This window comes from Danio rerio, chromosome 1 (genome assembly GCF_049306965.1).
Source record: "Danio rerio strain Tuebingen ecotype United States chromosome 1, GRCz12tu, whole genome shotgun sequence".
In the NCBI taxonomy this organism is placed as follows: domain Eukaryota; kingdom Metazoa; phylum Chordata; class Actinopteri; order Cypriniformes; family Danionidae; genus Danio; species Danio rerio.
This window is the reverse complement of record NC_133176.1, coordinates 54,451,116-54,473,933: the sequence shown is the minus strand read 5'-3', so window position 1 is coordinate 54,473,933 and position 22,818 is coordinate 54,451,116. Positions and strand designations below refer to the sequence as shown.

At 37.4% G+C, this 22,818-nt stretch overlaps 1 protein-coding gene across 4 annotated transcripts in view; it reads left to right on the top strand.

Moving 5' to 3' along the window:
• Window positions 1–22,818, top strand: part of jag1a (jagged canonical Notch ligand 1a) — a 52,713-nt gene that overhangs the window by 3,544 nt on the left and 26,351 nt on the right. For all 4 annotated transcript variants that reach the window (XR_012406464.1, XM_005168205.5, XM_005168204.5 and 1 more), the window contains 7 exon segments: window positions 9,823–9,880; window positions 12,379–12,636; window positions 13,367–13,427; window positions 13,738–13,868; window positions 15,794–15,913; window positions 19,117–19,230; window positions 19,525–19,638. Coding sequence is in view for 3 of the 4 variants with exons in the window: in XM_005168205.5 (XP_005168262.1) it covers window positions 9,823–9,880; window positions 12,379–12,636; window positions 13,367–13,427; window positions 13,738–13,868; window positions 15,794–15,913; window positions 19,117–19,230; window positions 19,525–19,638 (856 nt within the window). In the remaining variant the exon portion in view is untranslated.

The window sequence follows — 22,818 nt, the reverse complement described above, 5'->3', positions numbered from 1 at the left end:
TGCAGTTTTTACTAGTATGTATTTTACATATTTACACACTACTAGTAATTCTTTTAATATTTTGTATTAATTTCTGACTGGTAATTATTGCAATAGTGATTAGCATGTTTTTAAAGAATTCCAGTAAGTGTTCATTAAGCATTCATAAGATAATAGTACTTATTTAATAGTTACTATTAGTAATTTAATAGGTGTTATAATGAGCATTACTATAGTACTTAATAGAAAAAGATGCTAGTATCTAAATATAAGTAATAGTATTGTGAAGACTATGCTAGTGTAGTGTACTAGTATAAATTGCATTATAAATTAAGCTAGTTATATTAATAGATTAAATCAGCTTGCCATATTCCCCTTTATCCATAAGGCATCATTATCTGTTTGTAAACACAAAGGATTCAGTTTTTACATGCTGTAATTTGGTTCTGATCTGGTTTGCATGCTCAGATTGGACAGGGGTAGTGTTTTTACCACACCCCAACCAGCCCAGACCACAAGCGTCCTCTCAAAATAGCAGTACAATGTGCTATAAAACACCTGAGTTTATCTCCAGCACTCACTGATGGTCATTGAGAGGCTGATTTACACACAATGGCCTAAGGAAACTGCTTTTAGATATGAAGCCAGGACCATCATTAATCATTTAACAGGAACTAATTTTGCAATCTCCGAATCTCTCAATGAAACCTAAAGTGAGCTGTCATGTAGAAAGCTATTTTAGGCATTATATATGTTCCATTTTAGTCTAAAACGCGCTTAGTATTCAGATAACAGAATTGGTTTATTACAAAACCTCTTATGGATAATTTGGGCTAGATATAATTGTTAAATCACTAGCTGTTTTACAAAATATTTACTTTAAATTCATAGAAATATGCTGATTTAAATTTGTCTATGAAGACTTTTTGTTAGTGATATATTGCTTAATATTTGGTAATTGTTTTATTATTGTCTTGTTAACAATGTATTCATGTTTGATGGAAGTGTTAGTTCTTGGCAGACTTGACCATAAATAATATTGAAAAATAAGTGTTTTTTAACTCATATTTGATATATGTTGACCACTTATTATCTTGTTTTCTTGTCCAGATGTTATTAACTAGTTTGCGAAAGTCAGTGTTTATATTATATTACAGATTATTATTCTAACAAGGGACCTATGAAATCAGCTTTTTTTCATAAAATGTAGTTTTAAATGTAATTTCTCAGAATTCCAATTTTTTTTAAACTCAATTTTAATGGTAAATAACTTTGTTAATAATTTCAAATAGATTCATATTGTAGATTCAACATTTATTCAGTTTAAGCAGCATTTTTGGGAATTTTATGAAGTTTTCCTTTTTAAATTCAGTTTTATTCTTGTTAAAATAGAACTACTTAACAATTTCCTAAAAATAAAGTTATTATTACTAGCGTACTACGTTTACTACGTTTTACAGGACAATAGTAATATATTTCTGTCAATTTTGTTTTTGTTCATAATAATTAAATGACATGAATTGACAACTGGTTGTTGTCAATATTCGACACCTTGATGTAGGGATGCTCATTTTAGTTAATTTTGACTACCGACAACCGCCGCTCAGTAACCGAATATTAACGGGTAACTAGTCAGATTATTATTAATTTATTATTTAATAAAAAAATTAATTGATGTGTCTATCTTACGTCTGACACATTAAATATTGCATTTTAAAATACTGATTCATTTTAACAAGTGAACAACAGCATACAGATCACCAGCACACCTTCAAGCACCTGCAGCGTTTCCAACAGCATAGAAAATAAACTCAATAAAAAGAATAAAATAAATAGGCCTGCCCTAGATATTCTTCACTTAAATGTCAAATTTAGATTGCAAATGGAAACACTGACTGAATCCTTTTTTAAGAACTGGCATATGCTGTTTGTTCAATTTTTTTTCCATCAAATAAAAATAGCAGGCTACCTCAAATTGATTGCTTCATGAAGTATAAGCATTTAATCAACGGAAACAGCGCCTCTGCTTTCATTGGATTAAAGAATCTGACGTAACACGCTTTTTCCGTGCAGAGTTGACTTTTTTCAACTGCAAACATACAGCGCACAATGGCAAAAACGCGAGGCGTGCATGGTGCCACAAAACGGTCGCAGCCGTTAAACCATTCAAAAGATGCCCCCCTCAACAACAAAAGCGTTTTTGCTGCGATCGACCGCTTATGCAGCCAAACTTTAAAAATATATATAGCAATATTTTTAAAAACATTTACTTGATACCATTAATCGGTTAAAACGCTCCCTTTCGATTAACGGTTATGAGCATCGGTTATTATGAGCACCCTTACCATGATGTGTACTTGATTTGACAGAAAAAAAAGCTTGCGAATTTACTCTTAGAGCACTTCATGTTTTCATATAAACTACACATAAAAATCCCTTAATTACTTTTTATCGCCCTCCTGAGGTTTTGTACGTGCGGAAAAAGTGATAATGCAAAAATTGGAAATGCATTTTTCAAATAAGATCTGACGTAGCGAACGTCAGACCCACATGACCAATCAGCTGTCTCTATTATGCTTGCCTTGTTTACTATTGGTTGCTCGGTTACCAATTCTACCGTAAGCCACTCTAGCTTCTTGATGGAAACACACCTTTATTTGCGAACATCGAAATTATACGTTTTACTTTAAGACGGAAACCTAGTAGGGTTGTCAAAAGTATCGAGTTTGGTACCGATCGCTACTCAGATTTTAAAAACGTCCATTTCCCGCTAACATTTAAGCACTGCTGAGTTCAAGGCCAATCACAAGTGAGCACGCGAACACAATAGCTCATCAGCAGTGTTTAAGAATGTTCTCAGCAGAGCTAATGTTAGTGGGAAATTGACTTTCTTTTTTATAATATGAGTATCGATTGGTACTCAGGGCTCGCAAAATCTGGTAGCCAAACATTCCGGGGCTATTGTTTTTAGTCGGGCTACCAAAATCCATCTACACCGTCCCTGGTTCTGCTCGTAAATAGCCCATTGGGCATGGTGTAGATAGATTTTGATAGCCTGACTGAAAAAACAATAGTCCCGGGAGGTTTGGCTACCAGATTTTGCAAGCCCTGATACCGAACACGATACTTTTGACAACCCTAAAACCAAGTCATATACACATATACTCAAATTCCATGACATTCAGTGTTATACAGCTAATTGTGTTTTATGACTGCAGTCTGTCATCATGTTCATGTTCTCAGATTGCCTTGTTAGTATCATCTTGCCTTGTTAGCATCATCAAAAAAAAAAAAAAAACATAAAGGGCAACCAATAGACATCGCCATCAGCCATTGAAAATCCCTATCAGATTTAGTCTCTGCTTTTTTTTAGATCATCATCACCCAAGGCAGATCGGACTTGGAATTTAGTTTTCTCCACCATCTGAATCTGAATAGCAGAATTGTTTTTGCCGGAGCCCATGTTTACCCTCACAACTCAACTCATTGGCCCGAGTTGTCAATTTGAGGTCAGAGAGAGTCAGCCTGATAGTCCAGTTTCCGTGGCAGCGGCGGCGCTCAAACATCTCACCCCCGTCTAGACCTGCCCTGAATAGCGATTAATTAGACATTGTCATCTTGCATGCTTTCTTTTCCGTCACAAGTCTACCTAGCAATTGAACTGGTGCGCAGGCGGCGATGCTGGATTGTGGGACGGCGGATCAACAAAGCGGGTGCACAAAGACACACAGGGGGTCTTTGCATGAGTGTGTGTGTGTTCAGATCGATGTGGTCAGATGGACATGCAGGGTGTGTGTTTGGATGTTTATGAGCGTGTCTTGGTAACTTGTGTTCTGCTGTTAGTGAACTTGGAAAAGCTGGAAACTGGACTTCATGATTGCTTCTGGAAACCTTCTGTGAAAGGCTTCTTTAGGTGCTCATTGGTTCTTTGGGATACATTTTTTATTGTTTTTTTAATCTATATTGTCTATTTTAGTCGCAACATATTTGTCATTCACATTGCATTCACTCTTTAAGGTCACTTTTGTTGATATTGATACAGTGGCGCAGTAGGTAGTGCTGTTGCCTCACAGCAAGAAGGTCGCTGGGTCGCTGGTTCGAGCCTCGGCTCAGTTGGCGTTTCTGTGTGGAGTTTGCACGTTCTCATGGTGTGCTCCGGTTTCCCCCACAGTCCAAAGACATGCGGTACAGGTGAATTGGGTAGGCTAAATTGTCCATAGTGTATGTGTGTGTGTGTGGATGTTTCCCAGGGCATCCGCTGCATAAAAACTTGCTGGATAAGTTGGCGGTTCATTCCGCTGTGGCGACCCCGGATTAATAAAGGGACTAAGCTGACAAGAAAATAATTGAATGAATGAGAGGCAATGTAGGTTAATTAGGAAAGTCATAGGACAGTAGTGGTTTGTTTTGTAGACAAAAAATGATTGAAAAAAGGAGGCTAATAATATTGACCTTTCGTTTTAGCATTTAAATTTAGTTTTTTGTTGCTTTTTTTTTAGTTAAACTAAAATAAAATATTTTCCCATTATATTTTTTTTCTCCAGAAGAAAAATATAATAGGAAATGCTGAAAAAAAAAGTCCTTATTCAGTCCGTCAACCAATCAATCAGAAAGTGAATGTTTATTTATTTTTTATAGTTGATGCTAGGCCTTTTCCCAGTGATGGGTTGCAGCTGGAAGGGCATCCGCTGCATAAAACATATGCTGGATAAGTTGGCGGTTCATTCCGCTGTGGCGACCCTAGACCCTAAAAGGATTAAGCTGAAAAGAAAATGAGTAAATGAATGCTAGGCCTGTCACCATAAGGAATTTTGTTGTGCAATATATTGTCAGAAATGACTGCGATAAGAGATATTATTGTCATTTTGAGATCATTTTATACCACTGATAATAAAATATTTGTATTACAGCATAATAATTTAAATAGTCATAAACACTTAAAAAATGAATCACTCTTAAGGTTATTTAGATTTTATAATTTGATGTTAAAAGGTAAATGTTCGTTAGAAATACTATTAAAGATGCAATAAGTTTGACATCTGTAGGTATTGTACACCTGGTTCAAAACAAACGCAAGTGCAGGTTGCCAGATTGACAACAGCAACACCAACAGCTGACTGTTGAGCCTAAAGGCTGATTTAAGTCGTGTTCTAAATAAAAGCAACGCCATAAAGGGAATATTTTCCATATTAAAAAGAGTTTTTTTCCTAACCAACACCTGAAATTTATAGTTTAGAAACGGCTTCTATTTCTTCTAGCTGAACAACTGAAAACTATGAGGTACACCTCATGTGCTTCAATGTATTCAGTGTTCATTGCTAATAATGTTAGATTTAATGCTATTTTTCTAGACATGTATTGCCACACTACTGGAAGCAGCAGCAGATAGTTCACCTATTATCTTGAAAATAGAATAAACCATTTGAAATGGAACTTCAGTGCAAGCCAACACATATCAGGGATTCAGCATGTACATTAAATAATGTTAAAGAGGTTTAATATGTATTAATTAGATTATAAGCTTTACCATTTTGTTGTAGTGCAGCGAGTGCACTATTCTGTGCTTCTGAATGTCGTGTGTCGTCTGGTGCAAACAGCCAAATTGCTAATCATCACAAAACTCTTTATGTAGCCTGTTGTTAGGACACGGAGTTACAATGTAACCTGCTCTCCTAATGTTTATGTTTGAAATATTTATTTTAACTGCTAATTAATAACCACCTCTGAATCTGCATCCCATTTCAGAGGCTGTCCACCAGAGGTCGCATTACATGAAAATCTTTTTATATATTAATTGCTTTTGATTGCCATTGTGTGTAATCAAACTAAAAAAATGTAACTCCCCTAAACGTCCTAGTGCAGGTTGTCTATGAAAGCCTGACTATAAAGTAGACTTTATAATCAAACTTTATTAACAGTGTAGTTTTAATCCCCTCAATTGTCAACATTTTGTTGGTGAATTTCCGAGCTTGAACAAGCACAATGCCTTCATAACCTGCCATCTGTCAGCACAGATTTACACATTTATCTAAACATCGCTCTCAACAGGACGTCTAGATGTTTTGTTACCATCATATTGTTATCAATATATCACTGTGAGAAATCAGGCTGTTGAATGATACATCAGTAATACGTTTTTAGACTGCAGTTCACTAAACTTCCACTGGTGTCGCTAGTAACATGGCTTTCTGAATACGTAAATATTAATATATACAGTTGAAGTCACAATTATTAGCCCTTTTCTTTTTCAAATATTTCCTAAATGATCTTAAAATGAGCTTGGAATTTTCACAGTATTTCCTATAATACTTTTTCTTCTGGAGAAAGTCTTATTTGATTTATTTCGGCTAGAATAAAAGCAGTTTTAAAATTTTTTAAAAGCCATTTTAAGGTCAATATTATTAGCCCCCTTAAGCAATATATATATATATTTTTTTTTTGATTGTCTACAGAACAAACCATCGTTATACAATGACGAGTTTTACTTCCCTCATTTGTCAATATTTTGTTTGTGAATTTCCGATTTTGAACAAGCAATACCTTCATAACCTGTCATTGTTTTGCCTTTCATTTGTTATTTAGGTGAAAGAGCACAGCACAGATTTACAGATTTATCTAAACATTGCTCTCAGCAGGACGCCTCGATGCTTTGTTATTTGTTACCATCATATTTTGGATTTTTGTTATCAGTTTATCATTCATTCATTCATTCATTTTCTTTTCAGCTTAGTCCCTTAATTAATTTGGGGTCGCCACAGCGAAATGAACCACAAACTTATCCAGCACATGTTTTCACGCAGCGGATTCCCTTCCAGCCGCAACTCCTCTCTGGAAAACATCCATACACAATACACAATTGTACAACGGACAATTTAGCCTACCCAATTCACCTGTACCGCATGTCTTTGGACTGTGGAGGGAAACCAGAGCACCTGGAGGAAACTCATGCGAACGCAGGGAAAACATGCAAACTCCACACAGAAACGCCAACTGACCCAGCCGAGGCTCGAACCAGCGACCTTCTTGCTGTGAGGCGACAGCACTACCTACTCAGCACTGCGTCGCCCTGAATGTTACATCAGTAATATATTTTTAGACTGCAGTTCTCTAATCTGCCACCGGTGTCGCTAGTCACATGTCTTTCTGAATACGTAAAAATCAAGATATACAGTTGAAGTCAAAATTACTTGGGGACTTTTTGCACAGTATTTCTTATAATATTTATTCTTCTTTTCGGCTAGAATAAAAGAAGTTTAAACATTTTTTTGAAACCATTTCAAGGTCAATATTATTAGCATCTTTAAACAATATTTTTTGTTTGTCTACAGAACAAACCATCATTATACAATAACTTGTCTAATTATCCTAACTTGCCTAATTAACCTAGTTAAGCTTTAAAATGTCACTTTAAGCTGTATAGAAGTGTCTTGAAAAATCTTGAAAAAATTCATTATGGCAAAGCTAAAAGAAATCAGTTATTATAAATGAGTTATTAAAACTATTATGTTTAGAAATGTGTTGAAAAAATCTCTCCATTAAACAAAAAATGGGGGGGGGGGGTAATAATTCTGACTTCAACTGTAAATATTGCATAAACTCAAGCGAACATCTCTGACAGTGTGTGAAGTGAATGTTGTCCGCGAGCTTCTTCATGCCTTTCTCACCCTGTCTCTAGTTCAAATCGCCGAGGTGTCACTTGCGGATGAATCCTGTGTCGAGTTTGAACTCTGAATGGCCTGTGTGTGGCTCCACACACTCGTCTGACTTCACCTTCATATTCTCTGTGTGTGTCTGCATGGATTAAAGCTCATAAAGGCCTGTAGATCCCTCAATCTGCAGAGGCAGGAAGAGCCGCTGTGTGTGTGTGAGGTCATTTCAGAAAGCACCGACCCATAGACCAAACGCTCTTCTCACAATTAGACCCACATCTCAAACATGCTTTTCATTTCTCACAAACTTCCTGTTGAGTTTTTCTCACGCATTCTTTCACTCTCCTGCTCGTCCTGTCACTTATCTTCAGTCGATGAGGAGCGAGATAGTGAAAGTAGTTCAGTGATGTCTTCTGATAAAACAAAGAGCCATTCATCATTATTGAACATCAATGTTTCTCGAGCATTCTAGAAACATTGGTTTGAAATCAACATGGACATACTATTAAAGGTGCCATGAAATTAAGATAAAGTTTTTTAGATGTTAGTATCTGTATTGTTAGCTTTTAGGGTTTCTGTAAGCTAGTGCACACCAAAACAGTGACAAAATTCACGTTTAGAAGTAATAAAACATGTAAAGCGTGTAGTTTGTCACTTTCACCTAAATGGATCAACGTTTTTTTTTTGTAATTTGACCCTATACTTCAGTTTCTTATCAAATCTTGACCAAACAAATGCTCTCTAGTATCTGACATGCCTCACCCCCATCAAGACGCTTCTCATTAAATTCATTTAAGCTCAACCACTCTCACTGGTAGAGCGGTAATAAATGCTATTGGCTGTTTTTTAAAAAGGGGAGGGGCTACACTATCTATAGCTATCACTTCGTGTCTCTTCGTGTTTAGTTTGAGATTACGTCAAACATCAAATAAAAATACATATTTCAAAGCACTTCACGGGACCTTTAACAAAAAAATCATACAATTATCATACTGTTTTCATACAAATAATACAGTTTTGGGGGCCATTTTATTGAAAAATGTTCAATATTGAATAGTTTGAGTAGTTCGCTTTTGTGTTGATATTTGGACGACATTTAGACCTGTCTTGAATAAATGAATTTGGCATTATAAAGCTCCTGATTAACATATATACATAGTTCAGTTAGTGACACTAATTTCACACTTGCTAGTGTTTGCACTCGTAAAATTGAAAATATTGTTACCAGCCAACACTTGTCATTTTTTTTTAATGGGCTTGGACCTTTATTTCGCTCTCTCTCTTACAATAACACAAGTTACACTAGAGTTTGTGCGTGTAAAAATTCTGTAGTACGGCGCTGAGAAACGGGGCGGGATTAAACAAAATGATTAGACAATAAAAACGAAGCGATTGATCCATATTTTTAATTTCTGTTCAGAGAGGTCATGTTTTGATCTTCGATTGGTCTCATGCATTTACACGATGCGATTTCGCCGGTCAGAGTTCACCAAGCTTGAGCTTTCCAATGCAGTGAACTGCCAAACTTGTCGCGCAAGCTTGCGTTTCCGATCTGCCACATTCGCCTGCATATGAATGGAAGTCTATGGAGCGTAAAGTGCAGTGTGACCGCAGCTTTAGGGTGTCTCTCTGAGCTCCGAGCCTTATCCCGGGAACATGCGTAGCCACGCGGACGTTTCTGGAGACTGCGATTTACAGGATCGTAGGTACGTATGGCCGCGTTTAGTTTTTCCGAGCGAACGCTATGGGGCGGTGTCACGCCTCTCCTCCTCTTCGCGCTCGCCGGTTGACGGCACAGTACAGTACGGGCGCGAACGGCGCGCTCCCGAGAGGTCTTCGAGACGTGAAAAGGCGCGCACAGCGGCCTCTCGTGGATTCGCAAAAACAAAAACTGCTCGAATACGTACCTCCCGGGGACGTATTTCGCGGTCTCCAGAAACATCCGCGGGGGTACGTTTCCACAATGAGCCCGGGTTGGAAAAATCCTGCATGTTTCCCTCAACAAAAAAAAGGAAATAATATTTTTTGTCTTCGAAAGAAAGTAACGCCTTGAATTACAAGGCGCTGTGTAAAATTACCATAAAAGTTTCATGCTGTAAGTGGAATAATCCTGTCAGACTGTCAGTTTTTATTAGATGATTTGCAGTGCGATTATGTGTACCGGTGTTTTCATGTGTCTTTTCTTTTTTTTCAGCGGTCGTATACGCTGATTGTGGAGGCGTTGGACTTCAATAATGACTCAAGCACTGGCAGTGAGTATCTTTTATGTTTGTGTGTTTAAATAGCTAGAGAGTGACAAAAAGCCAGAGAGCATGTAAAAACAGCATACTGTTCGCGTGTGGTAATATCTGTATGTGTGTGCGTGTTGTGGATGCCTGGCAAACACATCCTGTTACTAAACCGCTGTCTGCACCTGTTCGCATTCATCATCGGTCTTTTAAACACATTTTAATAAGCCTGAGAAAACTCACACGCACGCACAGCAGTCAGAAACGATGGATATTGGGAATGTTACTTACAATAGTGTGTAAAATCAAAGGTATATTGTGTGTGTGTGTAGTACAGTCGACTTTTATTGTTTATCCCATTCAGATCTAACTAAACAATGTGTGCCAAATCCGAACAGGAGTGCAAATATTGACTTGTACTTAACACCAACATGTCAAGTAGCTTTTAGCACGAGTCCAGCTTTTGTAGTGCACTGTTCATTACATACACACACACTAGTAAATGAGACAGCAGTAAGCCTGACCAATCAACTGACTCTTACAGTTGCTGTTTAACTTGGATTTTGAGATGATTGAACAGAAATAAAACCCTTTATGCCTGTGTTCAGACACTGTGGTATTTTCTAGTAAAATTAATTCGGCAGTATAATTTGTCCTGTGCCTAATATGCGTATAATACATGTAAATATATATGTATATTTGCATACAATAGACTTTACTGTAGACACTGTATAATGTAAGAACAATATACACTGTATTTATTATATATTGTATGAGATTATGCTTTGTATTTCGTTTATTCAGTGCACTGTATCTGTGTACTGTAAGCTGGCAGAAATATTAAAGTCTTCCCTCTTGCACTACAGTGTGATGTTTCCACTGTGCTTGTGTGTGTGTGTGTGTCCGTCTGACACTGTTGTCTGTCTGCCTGTGTTTTTGAAAGACAGTCAGTTATGTCGAACCACGAGCCGCACACACTTCACACACTCCTCTCACAATTTACAGCCCCTCAGCCAAATACCTCACCGCCATGCTGGATTTTGGCCTGGCCCAAAAAAAATTACTACACCATTATTAAACAATAGTAAACAAAGAGCATGTTACACAACTCTTAAATCATTATTTTCTCAGCTTTTTTCATTGTAAATTTCTAAAATGTCCAGGTTGCGCTAATGTCCACGTTACAGTAAAAGGTGAGAAGATTTGTTATGATAAGCTGTCATTTGACTCCAACAGAATTTGTTAAAAGAGTCCAGATCATTTAAGGGAATGTTAATAATACTTTTATTGCCACATTTGGTCATATAAACCATAATTTTGTTGTTCTAAGCCCAGCTTTGAAACTGAAATGTGTTTTGCGTGTTCCATGTGTGTTTCAGGTGTATTTTTGTGTGTTCTATGTGTGTTTCAATTGTGCTTTGTGTGTTCCATATGTGTTTCAACTGTGTTTTGGGTGTTCCATGTGTGTTTCAAGTGTGTTTTTGTGTGTTCAGTTGTGCTTTGTGTGTTCCATGTGTGTTCCAATTGTGCTTCATGTGTTTCAACTGTGTTTTGTGTGTTCCATGTGTGTTTCAAATGTGTTTTGTGTGTTCCATGTGTGTTTCAAATGTGTTTCGTGTGTTCCATGTGTGTTTCAAATGTGTTTCGTGTGTTCCATGTGTGTGTTAAATGTGTTTTTGTGTTCTATGTGTGTTTCAATTGTGTTTCGTGTGTTAAATGTGTTTTTGTGTTCTATGTGTGTTTCAATTGTGTTTCGTGTGTTCCATGTGTGTGTTAAATGTGTTTTTGTGTTCTATGTGTGTTTCAATTGTGTTTCGTGTGTTCCGTGTGTGTTTCAAATGTGTTTTTGTGTGTTTTATGTGTGTTTCATTGTTTTCGTTCCGTGTTTTTCAACAGTGTTTAGTGGTTCTCAAATGTGTTTTGTGTGTTCCATGTGTGTTTTAATTGTGTTTCATGTGTTTTATGTGTGTTTCAATGGTGTTTCGTGTGTTTCAAATGTGTTTTGTGTTTTCCATGTCTGTTTCGAATGTGGTTTTGTGTGTTCTTTATGTGTTTCAAATGTGTTTGTGTTTGTTTCACATGTTTTGTGTGTTCCATGGGTCTCAAAATTGTTTTGTGTGTTCTATGTGTGTTTCAAATATTTTGTGTGTTCCATGTGTGTTTAAAATGTGGTTTTGTGTGTTCTATATGTGTTTTGTGTGTTTCAATCACACATGTGAAGTTCATGTGATGCTCATGTAGTTTTTCCTGTAAGGGACATGAAGTATAAATCATAGAAGGAAACCTTTGTGATATTTCTAATCTGTTGTGTGTGTTATCCTAAAATCATCCCATTTGCAGTATAGAACAGACATTTAGCCTAAAGTCTACTTTTGTTGTTCAGAAACATCTCAACCATAAATCCAGTGCCTAAATCTGCATGTTTTGAGAGTTAGTGGTGTTCGTAATTTCATATTTAAGCTAAACAGAAGTGTCATTAAACCACAGCTGTGATCTATAATGTAATGCTCTCTTCTTTATAGGCATAAATGGACAAGTGATCGAGAAAGCGGTGCAGTCGGGCATGATCAACCCAAACCGTCAATGGCAGGTCCTGAAGCACAACGGCCCCGTGGCTCAGTTCCAGTACCAAATTCGGGTGACCTGCGACGAGCACTACTTTGGCTTTGGCTGTAATAAGTTCTGTCGGCCCAGAGACGACTTTTTCGGCCACTATACCTGCGATCACAACGGAAACAAGACCTGTTTGGAAGGATGGGCCGGCCCAGAATGCAACACTGGTGAGGGGACGGGGCTGTTTATCAGATTTATAATGCTGTTCCAATGCTAGAGCATGTTGTTTTCATATGTGAGGGCTCCCACTAAGTAGATATGCATTTAAAAGACATCTTATAGACATCCAAATCTAGATGTCTTGGCTTTGTTTGGGCTGACAATCTAATAATAGTCTAGTAATCTAACACAGATCAGACAGGCTGCACATGTGTCTTTGATATCTGTTTAATGACTAGTCAAATTTAGGCTTGTTTTAGCCATGACATCTATGTTCGGATGTCTGTATTTTAGATGTTTAGCTGTAAGCTGTTAGTTCAGGTCTGTAAGTCACAAAACACTGGAAAACTAATAGATAGATATTCATTGGTCTAAAGCATGGGAATGGGGTTATTCAGGCTTGTTTAGACTAAACTTATTAATGCTCTGTAGATGTAGATGACCTCAGTGATGCTGTTATTTGATATTTTCACTATCACAACAAAGCTTTGGCTCACACACACATCCTTTCTGTGAGTCGGTGTGTGTGTTAGCGTCTAGTGGCTTGCAACAGTATTAGGGTGGATTTTATCTCTGTAATAGTGTTTATTCCCTCATTCATCCCGCATGAAGAAACATGAGTGGACGGGAGGAGAGATGACATCATGTTGGCAGAGTGTGTGTGTGTGTGTGATGAACTGCTGAGATCACACAGATGCTCCTGATAACCACGTTCCTCTTTCTCTCTTGTTTTCTCAGCTATCTGTAAGCAGGGCTGCAGCATCGAGCACGGCTCCTGTAAAGTGCCTGGAAACTGCAGGTAAAATAAAGCATCTGTTTATACACAATGTGGATTTAATGTCTGTGTTCCAAAGCCAAGTGAGCTCACTTTCTGTCCCTCTAAAGCAGCATGACAAGTAAAAAGTGTAGAGCCTCTTAATGATACAAACAAATGCAGACTTTAATTGGCTTTTTCCTACTAACCTACTCTTAATTTAACACTTTAGAGCTTTAAGGGCAAGAATGTTTTTTTTCAGCTCAGTAGTAATGGAAATAGTTAAGAAACTGATTGTAATTAATATTACAAAAAGTGTGTGTTAAAAACAGAGGTGATGTCGTGCCCTTCATAGGTGTCTGTACGGGTGGCAGGGTGAATACTGTGATCAGTGTATTCCTCATCCCGGATGTGTCCATGGAACATGCATCGAACCCTGGCAGTGCCTGTGTGACACCAACTGGGGAGGACAGCTCTGTGACAAAGGTATTCTATTCTGTTCTATTCTATTCTAACCTACTCTGTTCATTCATCCATTCATTTCTATCGTACTCTATTGTACCTTGTTCTGTTTAGCTCTGTTTAATAAATTTCTATTATATCGTATTCTATTCTGCTCTGTTTAATTTTATTCTGGTCTATTTTGCTCTGTTCAATTCATTTCTATTGTACTCTATTCTGGTCTATTTTGTTTGATTTTGTTCTGTTCTGTTTCACTCTGTTCAATTCATTTCTGATGTAATCTATTCTACTCTGTTCTGTTTCATTTTGTTCTGTTCTGGTTTGCTGTTCAATTTCTGTTGTACTCTATTCAATTGTACTCTGTCCTGTTTAATTTAGTTCAGTTCTATTATGCTCTCTTCAATTAATTTCTATTGTACTCTGTTCTGTTTCATTTTGTTCTGTGCTATTTCGCTCTGTTCAATTAATTTTTATTCTACTCAATTCTATTCTACTCTGTTCTGTTTCATTTTGGTTTGTTCTGTTTGCTTTGTTTAGTTCATCTCCATTGTGCTTTATTTAATTCTACTCTGTTCTGTTTCTATTTTATTTTGGTCTGTTCAATTAATTTTTATTCTACTCTATTCTATTCTACTCTTTTCTGTTTCATTTTGTTCTGTTCTGTTTCGCTCTGTTTAATTTATTTCTATTGTATTCTAATCTACTCTATTCTGTTCTGTTTCATTTTGTTCTGGTCTATTTTGCTCTGTTTAATTCATTTATATTTTACTCTATTCTGTTTTATTCATTTTCATTTTGTTCTGTTCTATTTTGGTCTCTTCAATTCATTTCTATTGTACTCTATTCTATAATACTCTTCTGTTTGAGTTTGTTCTGCTCTGTTTCAATCTGTTCAGTTCATTTCTATTGTGCTCTATTCAATTCTACTCTTCTGTTTCATGTTGTTCTGTTCTGTTTCATTTTCTGTTCTGTTTTGCTCTGTTCAGTTTCTTTTGAACTCAATTCTATTCTAGGCTATTCTGTTTTATTTTGTTGTGTTTATTTTACTCTGTTCAATTCATTTCTGTTGTACTCTATTTTATTGTACTCTGTTCCGTTTCTCTATTTCACTCTGTTCAATTAATTTCTATTGTATTCTATTCTATTCTACTCTGTTCTGTTTCTCTATTTCCCTCTGTTCAATTCATTTCTGTTGTACTCTATTTTATTATACTCTGTTCCGTTTCTCTATTTCACTCTCTTCAATTCATTTCTGTTGTACTCTATTTTATTCTACTGTGTTCTGTTTCTCGATTTCACTCTGTTCAATTAATTTCTATTTTATTCTATTCTATTCTACTCTGTTCTGTTTCTCTATTTCACTTTTCAATTAATTTCTGTTGTACTCCATTCTATTCTACTTTCTTCTGTCTATTTTGTTCTGTTCTGTGTCACTCTGTTCAGTTCATTTTTATTCTCCTCTGTTCTGTTTCATTTTGTTGTGTTCATTTTTATTTTACTCGGTTCTGTTTTAATTTACGTCATGTTGTTGTGTCCATTTTTTCATTCTATTCTTTTTTTTCTATATTTTTATAATATTATGATTTCATTCTGTCCTATTTAATTCTTTCATACTCTATTCTGTTCTATTTCACTCTATTTCTTTCATTGTATCTGTTTATTTTGTTCTATCCGCTTCTAATCTTATATTATATTTCATTCTGTTCTGTTCTATCCAATTCAATTCTACATTACTTTCTGTTCTTCTCTGTTATGTTTAATTGTTTCATTTTGTTGGATTTGTTTTTCATTTTGTCTCTATTCTGTTTTATTATAGTCTGTTCTATTCCATTTTACTCTGTTCTATACCATTCAGTTCTGTTCAATTCTATTGTTCAACTCTATTACATTTTATTTCATTCTGTACCATTCAGCCTGAGTCACTTGTTCAATTGTTTTCTGTGATTTAGACTTAAACACCTGTGGCACACTTCAGCCGTGTCTCAATGGTGGCACCTGCAGTAACACGGGACCAGACAAATACCACTGCGCCTGTCCTGAGGGCTACTCCGGACAGAACTGCGAGAGAGGTGAGTCTCATGTGTATCATGTGACTGTAAGTCTTCTGCGAGCAGGACTTTAATTAAGATTTCAGTATAAATCCATTAATCAGGTTCAGATTAGAGGGTCCTGCATAGTAGGTAGCATAGGGAATAATAGAAATCAATGCTGAAGAGAGTGGAGAACTAAACCTACCCTTAAAAACAAAAGTTATAAAGAGAGTTCTGGAGAAAAGCCATTCTGAAAAATGACTGACTGACTCAAATGTTCCACAGAGAAAAAAAGTAGTTTGACGGATGTCTTCTGGAGTGCGTGGTTTTTATGCTTTTGATCGGAATGGCTCACGTTGCTTATCGGTGAGTCAGAAAATTAAACCAAAAAGGCAAGAAGTTTAGTTTTATTTACTCACCAGAGCCAGTTTTTACACACATTTGGCGATTGGTGAGGGTTCATTTTGGATCCTGCTCACCAAAGATATATGGTAATATATGCAAACTATATATAACAGATACAAGTTCATATTTGGATTTGACATATATAAAATATATTTCATATATGCAACATATAATTTAAAATTGACATATATTGATATATATATTTTCAACCATTGTAATTAGAAATATACACATATGTTCAAACATTTCAGCTATAATTTTATATATGTTTTTATAAATGTGTCCCTCTACGTCCTCTGGTGGATTCACGAAAATAAAAACTGCAAAAAAACATACCTTCTGAGACGTATTTTGCACTCTCCGGAAATGTATACAAGGGTACGTATCCATAATGAACCTGGGTTGGTTCCATATATGACTAATTGTGTACATGTCAAATCCAAAAATATATATATACTTTGCATATATATCCATGTATCCCTTTTCTATATGCATGTGTACCAAATAATCTTTTTTCCAAGTCATCCACCGTCTTTCTCTGGAGAAAGGAAATCCGTACAGTCAGTTAAAGAGTGAAGATGTCCTGCCAAAAACACGCACGCATACTCTCAAAATACCAATCAAGCAAGTTTGTGTCTTGGCCAAGCCAAAGAATGCGCTGTGTATTAATTTGATTTGGGCAGGGAAAAAAAATGCATCACATCTTGCATGCCATGGCATATGTGTGTCGGAAAAATGTTTGGTTTGGCTTGCCGCGCCTCCCGTCAAACACTCTTTTAAAAGTAATAAGAGCTCTTTTCGTGCTGTTCTTCAATTTTCGCTTAGCCTTTTTCTTGTCACATCTTATTGGAGAAGAAATGCTCGTTGTTTTTGTTGGTGGTCTGTGTGTTCGGTGTGAGAAAGGCCAAAGGGGCTTTCCTGTCCACTGACTGATCTGATAAAGAGCGCTAGACCGGAGAGAGGGAGTGACTGGAGATTGAAAAGGGGGAAAACCAAGACCTGACCCTGCCTGACTGACTGACTGACTGTCTGTGAACTCCAGCACAATATGAGTCTGATGCAACAAAACTGATCCTGCTTCTCTCTCTCTCTTTCTCTCTGAGTTTAACACTCCAGTGACCCTCTGCTAAACTCCACCCTTGGTTACTGTTGTTCACTCTGAGAAGCTTTACAAAATGTCCCATGATTTCTGAATTGGTGAAAAGCTTAGTTTTTAGACACAGAGGACTTCCATGTATGCATTTATTATACTAGATAGCTGTGAAACCTAGCAGATTATTGGTGTTGATATAAAGATGGTAAAAATAAAATAGCAAATACAAAAGCAATGTATTCTTAAATAATAAAATAGAGTCAGATAATTGATTCATTATATTATAGCAGTTATATAAAAACACTGTAAATAAATGGTAAATGAAATACACTCTATACATGTGATTAAATGCAAATTAAATAAAAAAATATTGGATGGATGGGTAGGTGTGTGAGTAAGTGGATGGGTTGGTGGGGTGTATGGATGGATAGAAAAATAATGAAGAGATGGATGTCATTGATGGATGGACTAATAAGTGGGTTTATGGATGGATGGATGGATGGATGGATGGATGGAAAAATGACTATAGATAAATGGATGGAAAAAAATGGATGGATGGATGGATGGATAGACTAATGGGTGGGTGGGTTTATGGATGGATAGATGGGAAAATGATGGATGGATGGATATATAGATGGATGGAAAAATAATGAAGGTATGGATGGATGGACTGATGAGTGGGTGGGTGGGTTTATGGATAGATGGAAAAATAACAATGAATAGATAGATAGATGGATATATATATAGATAGATGGAAAAATAATGAAGGAATAGATGTTTTGGATGGACTGATGGGTGGGGGTTTATAGATTGATGGAAACAATAATGAATGGATGGATGGAAATATAGATGGATTGAAAAAATAATGAAGAAATTGATGTTATGGATGGATGGACTGATGGGTGGGGGGGTTTATGGATGCATATAAAAATAATAAATAAATGTGTGGATGGCAAAAATAATGGATGGATGGATGGATGGATGGATGGATGGAAAAGATAATGAAGGTATGGGTATTATGGATGGATGGTTGGGCTGATGGGTGGGTGGGTTTATGGATGAATGGAAAAAAGAACAATGGGTGGATGTTATGGATGTATAGATGGATGGAAAAAGTAATGAAGAGATGGATGTTATGATGGGTGGGGGGTTTATGGATGAATGGAAAAAACAACAATGGATGGATGGATGGATGGATGGAAAATAATAAATGGATGTGTGGATGGCAAAAATAATGGATAGATAGATGGATGGAAAAATAGCGAAGGGGTAGTGTTATTGATGGATGGACTGATGAGTGGCTGGGCTTATGAATGGATGAATTGATTGATGGATCGATGGAAAAAGTAATTAATAGATAGATGGATGGATGGATGGATGGATGGATGGATGGATGGATGGATGGATGGATGGATGGATGGATGGATGGATGGATGGATGGATGGAAAAAATAACTGTGGATGGATGGAAGGATGGACTGAAAAAAATAATGAATAGATGGATGGATGGGAAAAAAATAATAATGGATGGATGGATGGATGTAAAAAAATAACAATTAATGAAAGGATGGAAAAAATAATGAAGAGATGGATGGAAAAAAATTGAGGAGTGGATGGAGGGAATAAATAATGGATGGATGGATGGATGGATGGATAAATAATATATGGATATATGGATGGATGGATGCACGGATGGATAAATAAAAAGCATCCTTATGTATGATGATGCTTTGCTTATTCTGCAGCTGATAACGCCTGTCTATCGGAGCCCTGTCTGAACGGAGGCCTCTGTGTGGAGTCCAGTCTGGGCTTTGAGTGTCAGTGTGCGGCCGGCTGGACGGGACCCTCCTGCAACATCAGTAAGACTACTCTACTCTACTGTCTCACACTCAGCAGATCTGCATTCGGTCTGATAAAGTCATATTTGCCAAAGCATGTATTACAGACCAGAATGCAACCAACCAAAACCTAAAACTAAAAAAATATTTTCATTTAGAGCACAATATTTTACAAACCAGAATACCATTGTATGTAGGCTTTTTGACTCCATTTGAACACCTTAACAACACCACAGCAACATTTATTTATTTCCCTCTTACTTTTCCTGAAGACTCCTAATATGTACTCCTAATGAGGTCTCTGGTGTTCCTCAGATGAAGACGACTGCAGTCCAAACCCGTGTAATCACAGCGGTGTGTGTGTGGACCTGGTGGACGGGTTCAAATGCATCTGCCCCGTGCAGTGGACTGGAAAGACCTGTCTCATCGGTGTGTGTGCCTTTACCTTCCCTGTGATTATACCGAAATGCAAAGTTTATTTCAGGAAATCAGTGGAATGTTCATACATTGCTTGTGATACTTCACACATTCATGTACGTAAACAAATCCTGAACAGAGACTGGTACCTGTAGACAGTAAAAAAGATGGCGGCCGCAGTGATTCGTCAAATCAAAGAACTGTAAGCGGACCATGCTTTCTATTATAACGTCTATGAGTTATACATCAAATGTATGGACACACACACATACACATGTACACACCCCAAACAGTAGCGTGCGCCAGTCATTTAATCCAGCTTAGGGGGTTCTCGACTGTTCGCCACATTCTCTCTTAAAGAGCCCATATTATACATGAAATAGGGTCATATCTTGGTTGTAAGGGTCTCCAACAACAGTCTATTATGCATGGAAGGTCAAAAAACACTTTCATGGTCTTATAATCTGCATTTATTTTTACCTAATTATCCCAGCGACTCCTCTATGAATCGTCCAGTGATTCATTTGTTCCCAAACCCCTCCTTAGCGCGAAGCTAATCTGCACTGATTGAACCGATGACAGTCTGTTGCGATTGGTCGACTGCATTCAGTCAGAGAGTAAAAAGCCAAACAGCTAATCAGCAATATAAAAGTAATCACAGTTCATACACGCTCGATAGTGTAGGCGTGGATTTTAGCTGCCAGTGGGTCAATGTAAATACAGTCGATGAACTTGAAAATTCAGACGACTATTTTATTGAACAAAAACTCCAAAAACTGTCGAGGAGATCACACAGCTTGTTTCACTCTGCTCTTTTCACAGACACAGATACACATTGCCCTCGTCCTTGCGCGCGCACACACACACACAAACACACACACACACACACACCTCTGGACGACAACGCGCGCGCGCGCGCAAACACAAACAAATACACACACATACCTCCGGACGACAGCGCACGCGCACACACACTACCCTCGTCCACGGAGCTCCATAAAACAAGCAGCACGCGTCGCGTTTTTAACGTGACTTTGCACGCGAAAAGAGAATATAGCCAGTTAACCTGATACAGTACACGCGGTTACAAGTAACAAATCCCAACTAAATACATTTGCAAGCTAGAGTCAATGAGGCAACAACTTTAATCGCACGTACTTACACTTGAGAAATGGAGGAAGAAACCCATACTGACGTCTAGCAGTAAGTTACTCTTTACTGATCCTTCCTTTATCAAACGCCGATGAAGTATTCTTTGTAGCATGTAGTTTGCAGAAGTTTCCAGTAGTTTCCAACTGCTTGGTTATAAAGCTGATGTTTCATCTTTGGGTTGAGACTCGATATAATATCCATCTGCAGTGTGACTTCAATCGACCGGCATGTTTGTGTGTGTGTGTTTGTGGGTGTGTGTGTGTGTCTGGGTTTCTGCGTCAGAGGGCGGGGCCTCAGGTTTGAAAACTCCCGGGTTTGCGCGTGCACGTGAATAACTTGGTTTCGTTCGTACGTCATGGCGAAACACCTAATGACTCGGTATCAAGGCGACTCGTTTGAAGCACTATGAGTCGACTCTTTTATAGATGAATCAACCGTTTTAAACACTGTACTCTTACAGATTTAAGCCTTAGCTGGATACCTAACTTCACTTAGAGCTGTGTTACACACTACATGGAGGGGAATTTTCAAAAACCCATAATATGGGCTCTTTAATGTCTTAGTTAACTGTAGTGCAAATGACGGCGTTTAGATTGTACGGTGGCTCTGAACTGTCAAAACACCTCTCAAAGTCCTTTTTCGGATGCGAAAAGTGGACAAATACGAACCCGGTTTGAATTTTTTATGACGGATAAAAGTTTTGGAGGCAATGTGTCAATACGATTGTTACAACATAAGGTTGAATTATTTTTTAACATGCGAAATTTCGTATTCAGTGTGCAATAACCTTTAACGCTCGTAAACACTGGGACGCTTTTCGTTTACTTTTATCGTCAGCTTTTTCAAGACATTTTTCCTGATTCAAACCCAAGCGATTTTTACTGGTGTCAAGCAGAAGTGTATGCAAAATCACTCCTTGACGTTAGATGGCGCTTTACTCTTCTGACACCTGCTTACAACACAGAAGAAGAGGAAGAGAGGAAGTTCACACGCTTGTTGTTAAAGTTACTGGTGACTCAAACAAGCATGGATGGTTCAAGTAGCAGCTCTAGCAATGAAGAAAGGATTAGTGTTCACAGAGCAACAAGCAGCTGCACATTCATATCGCCTCTGGGCATCTTCCTCAATGTGCGCTCGCATTGACAGTTTTGCGCTTGAGCTCCTCCAAGTGCTGTTTACTGTTACTTCAGTAGCTCCGTGCACGTGAACAAAAGTGCCAATCTGATTGGTGGAGAAGGTTTAGACGCAGTGCACATTTTTAAAATGACGCTTTTGCGCCTGGCGTTTTGCGAATTGGTGTACACGTTCACATTGACGCCCTTTATTTAGTCACAAGGCGTTAAACGTCGACGGAAAACGCGAGCAAAAAAACGTCTCAGTGTGCACGGGCCTTTAGGCTGAGGGATTTTAGAAGGACCAAAACACTGATTTTTACATTAATGTCATCTCATCACACTTATTTTTTTAATTACATGAAATGTTAAAACAAAATCACGTCATTTTTGATGCACATGCTGGAATTTGTTCGGTAAATGTGTTTCGATTTTATGAGCATAATATATTTCATTATTGTTGAATGTTCCAAAATGCGCATAAAAATATATGGATGGAAACATAGCTACTGGCACACTTTGTAATATGAATACTAAAATAAAACTGAAGATGGTTGAGTTTGTTTTTGGATTAGAGTCGAGGCTTCTTCTTGAAACCCTTTGAAACTATTTGCGGTGATGTCGGTGACTTCGCATTGTAGTTTTGGAGAGTTTCTGAAACCGAGATCAAACTAACTTCTGCAATTCTCCAGCTAAGAGTTTTAGAGATTATTTTTGGCCACTCAAAACCACAAACACTCATCCTCTTCCAGGTTGATTCAGTTGACTGGAATTTCTTCATTATTGCCCTGATGGTGGAAATAAACATTTGGAGGCTCTTGCCGTAAATCACAGCTCTGTGCTTTGTTTTTACCCATTTTGATGAATGACCGAGTGAGCTTGGCCTTATTTATGCCGCTGTGAAACAATTTTCAGTTCTTAGTCACAA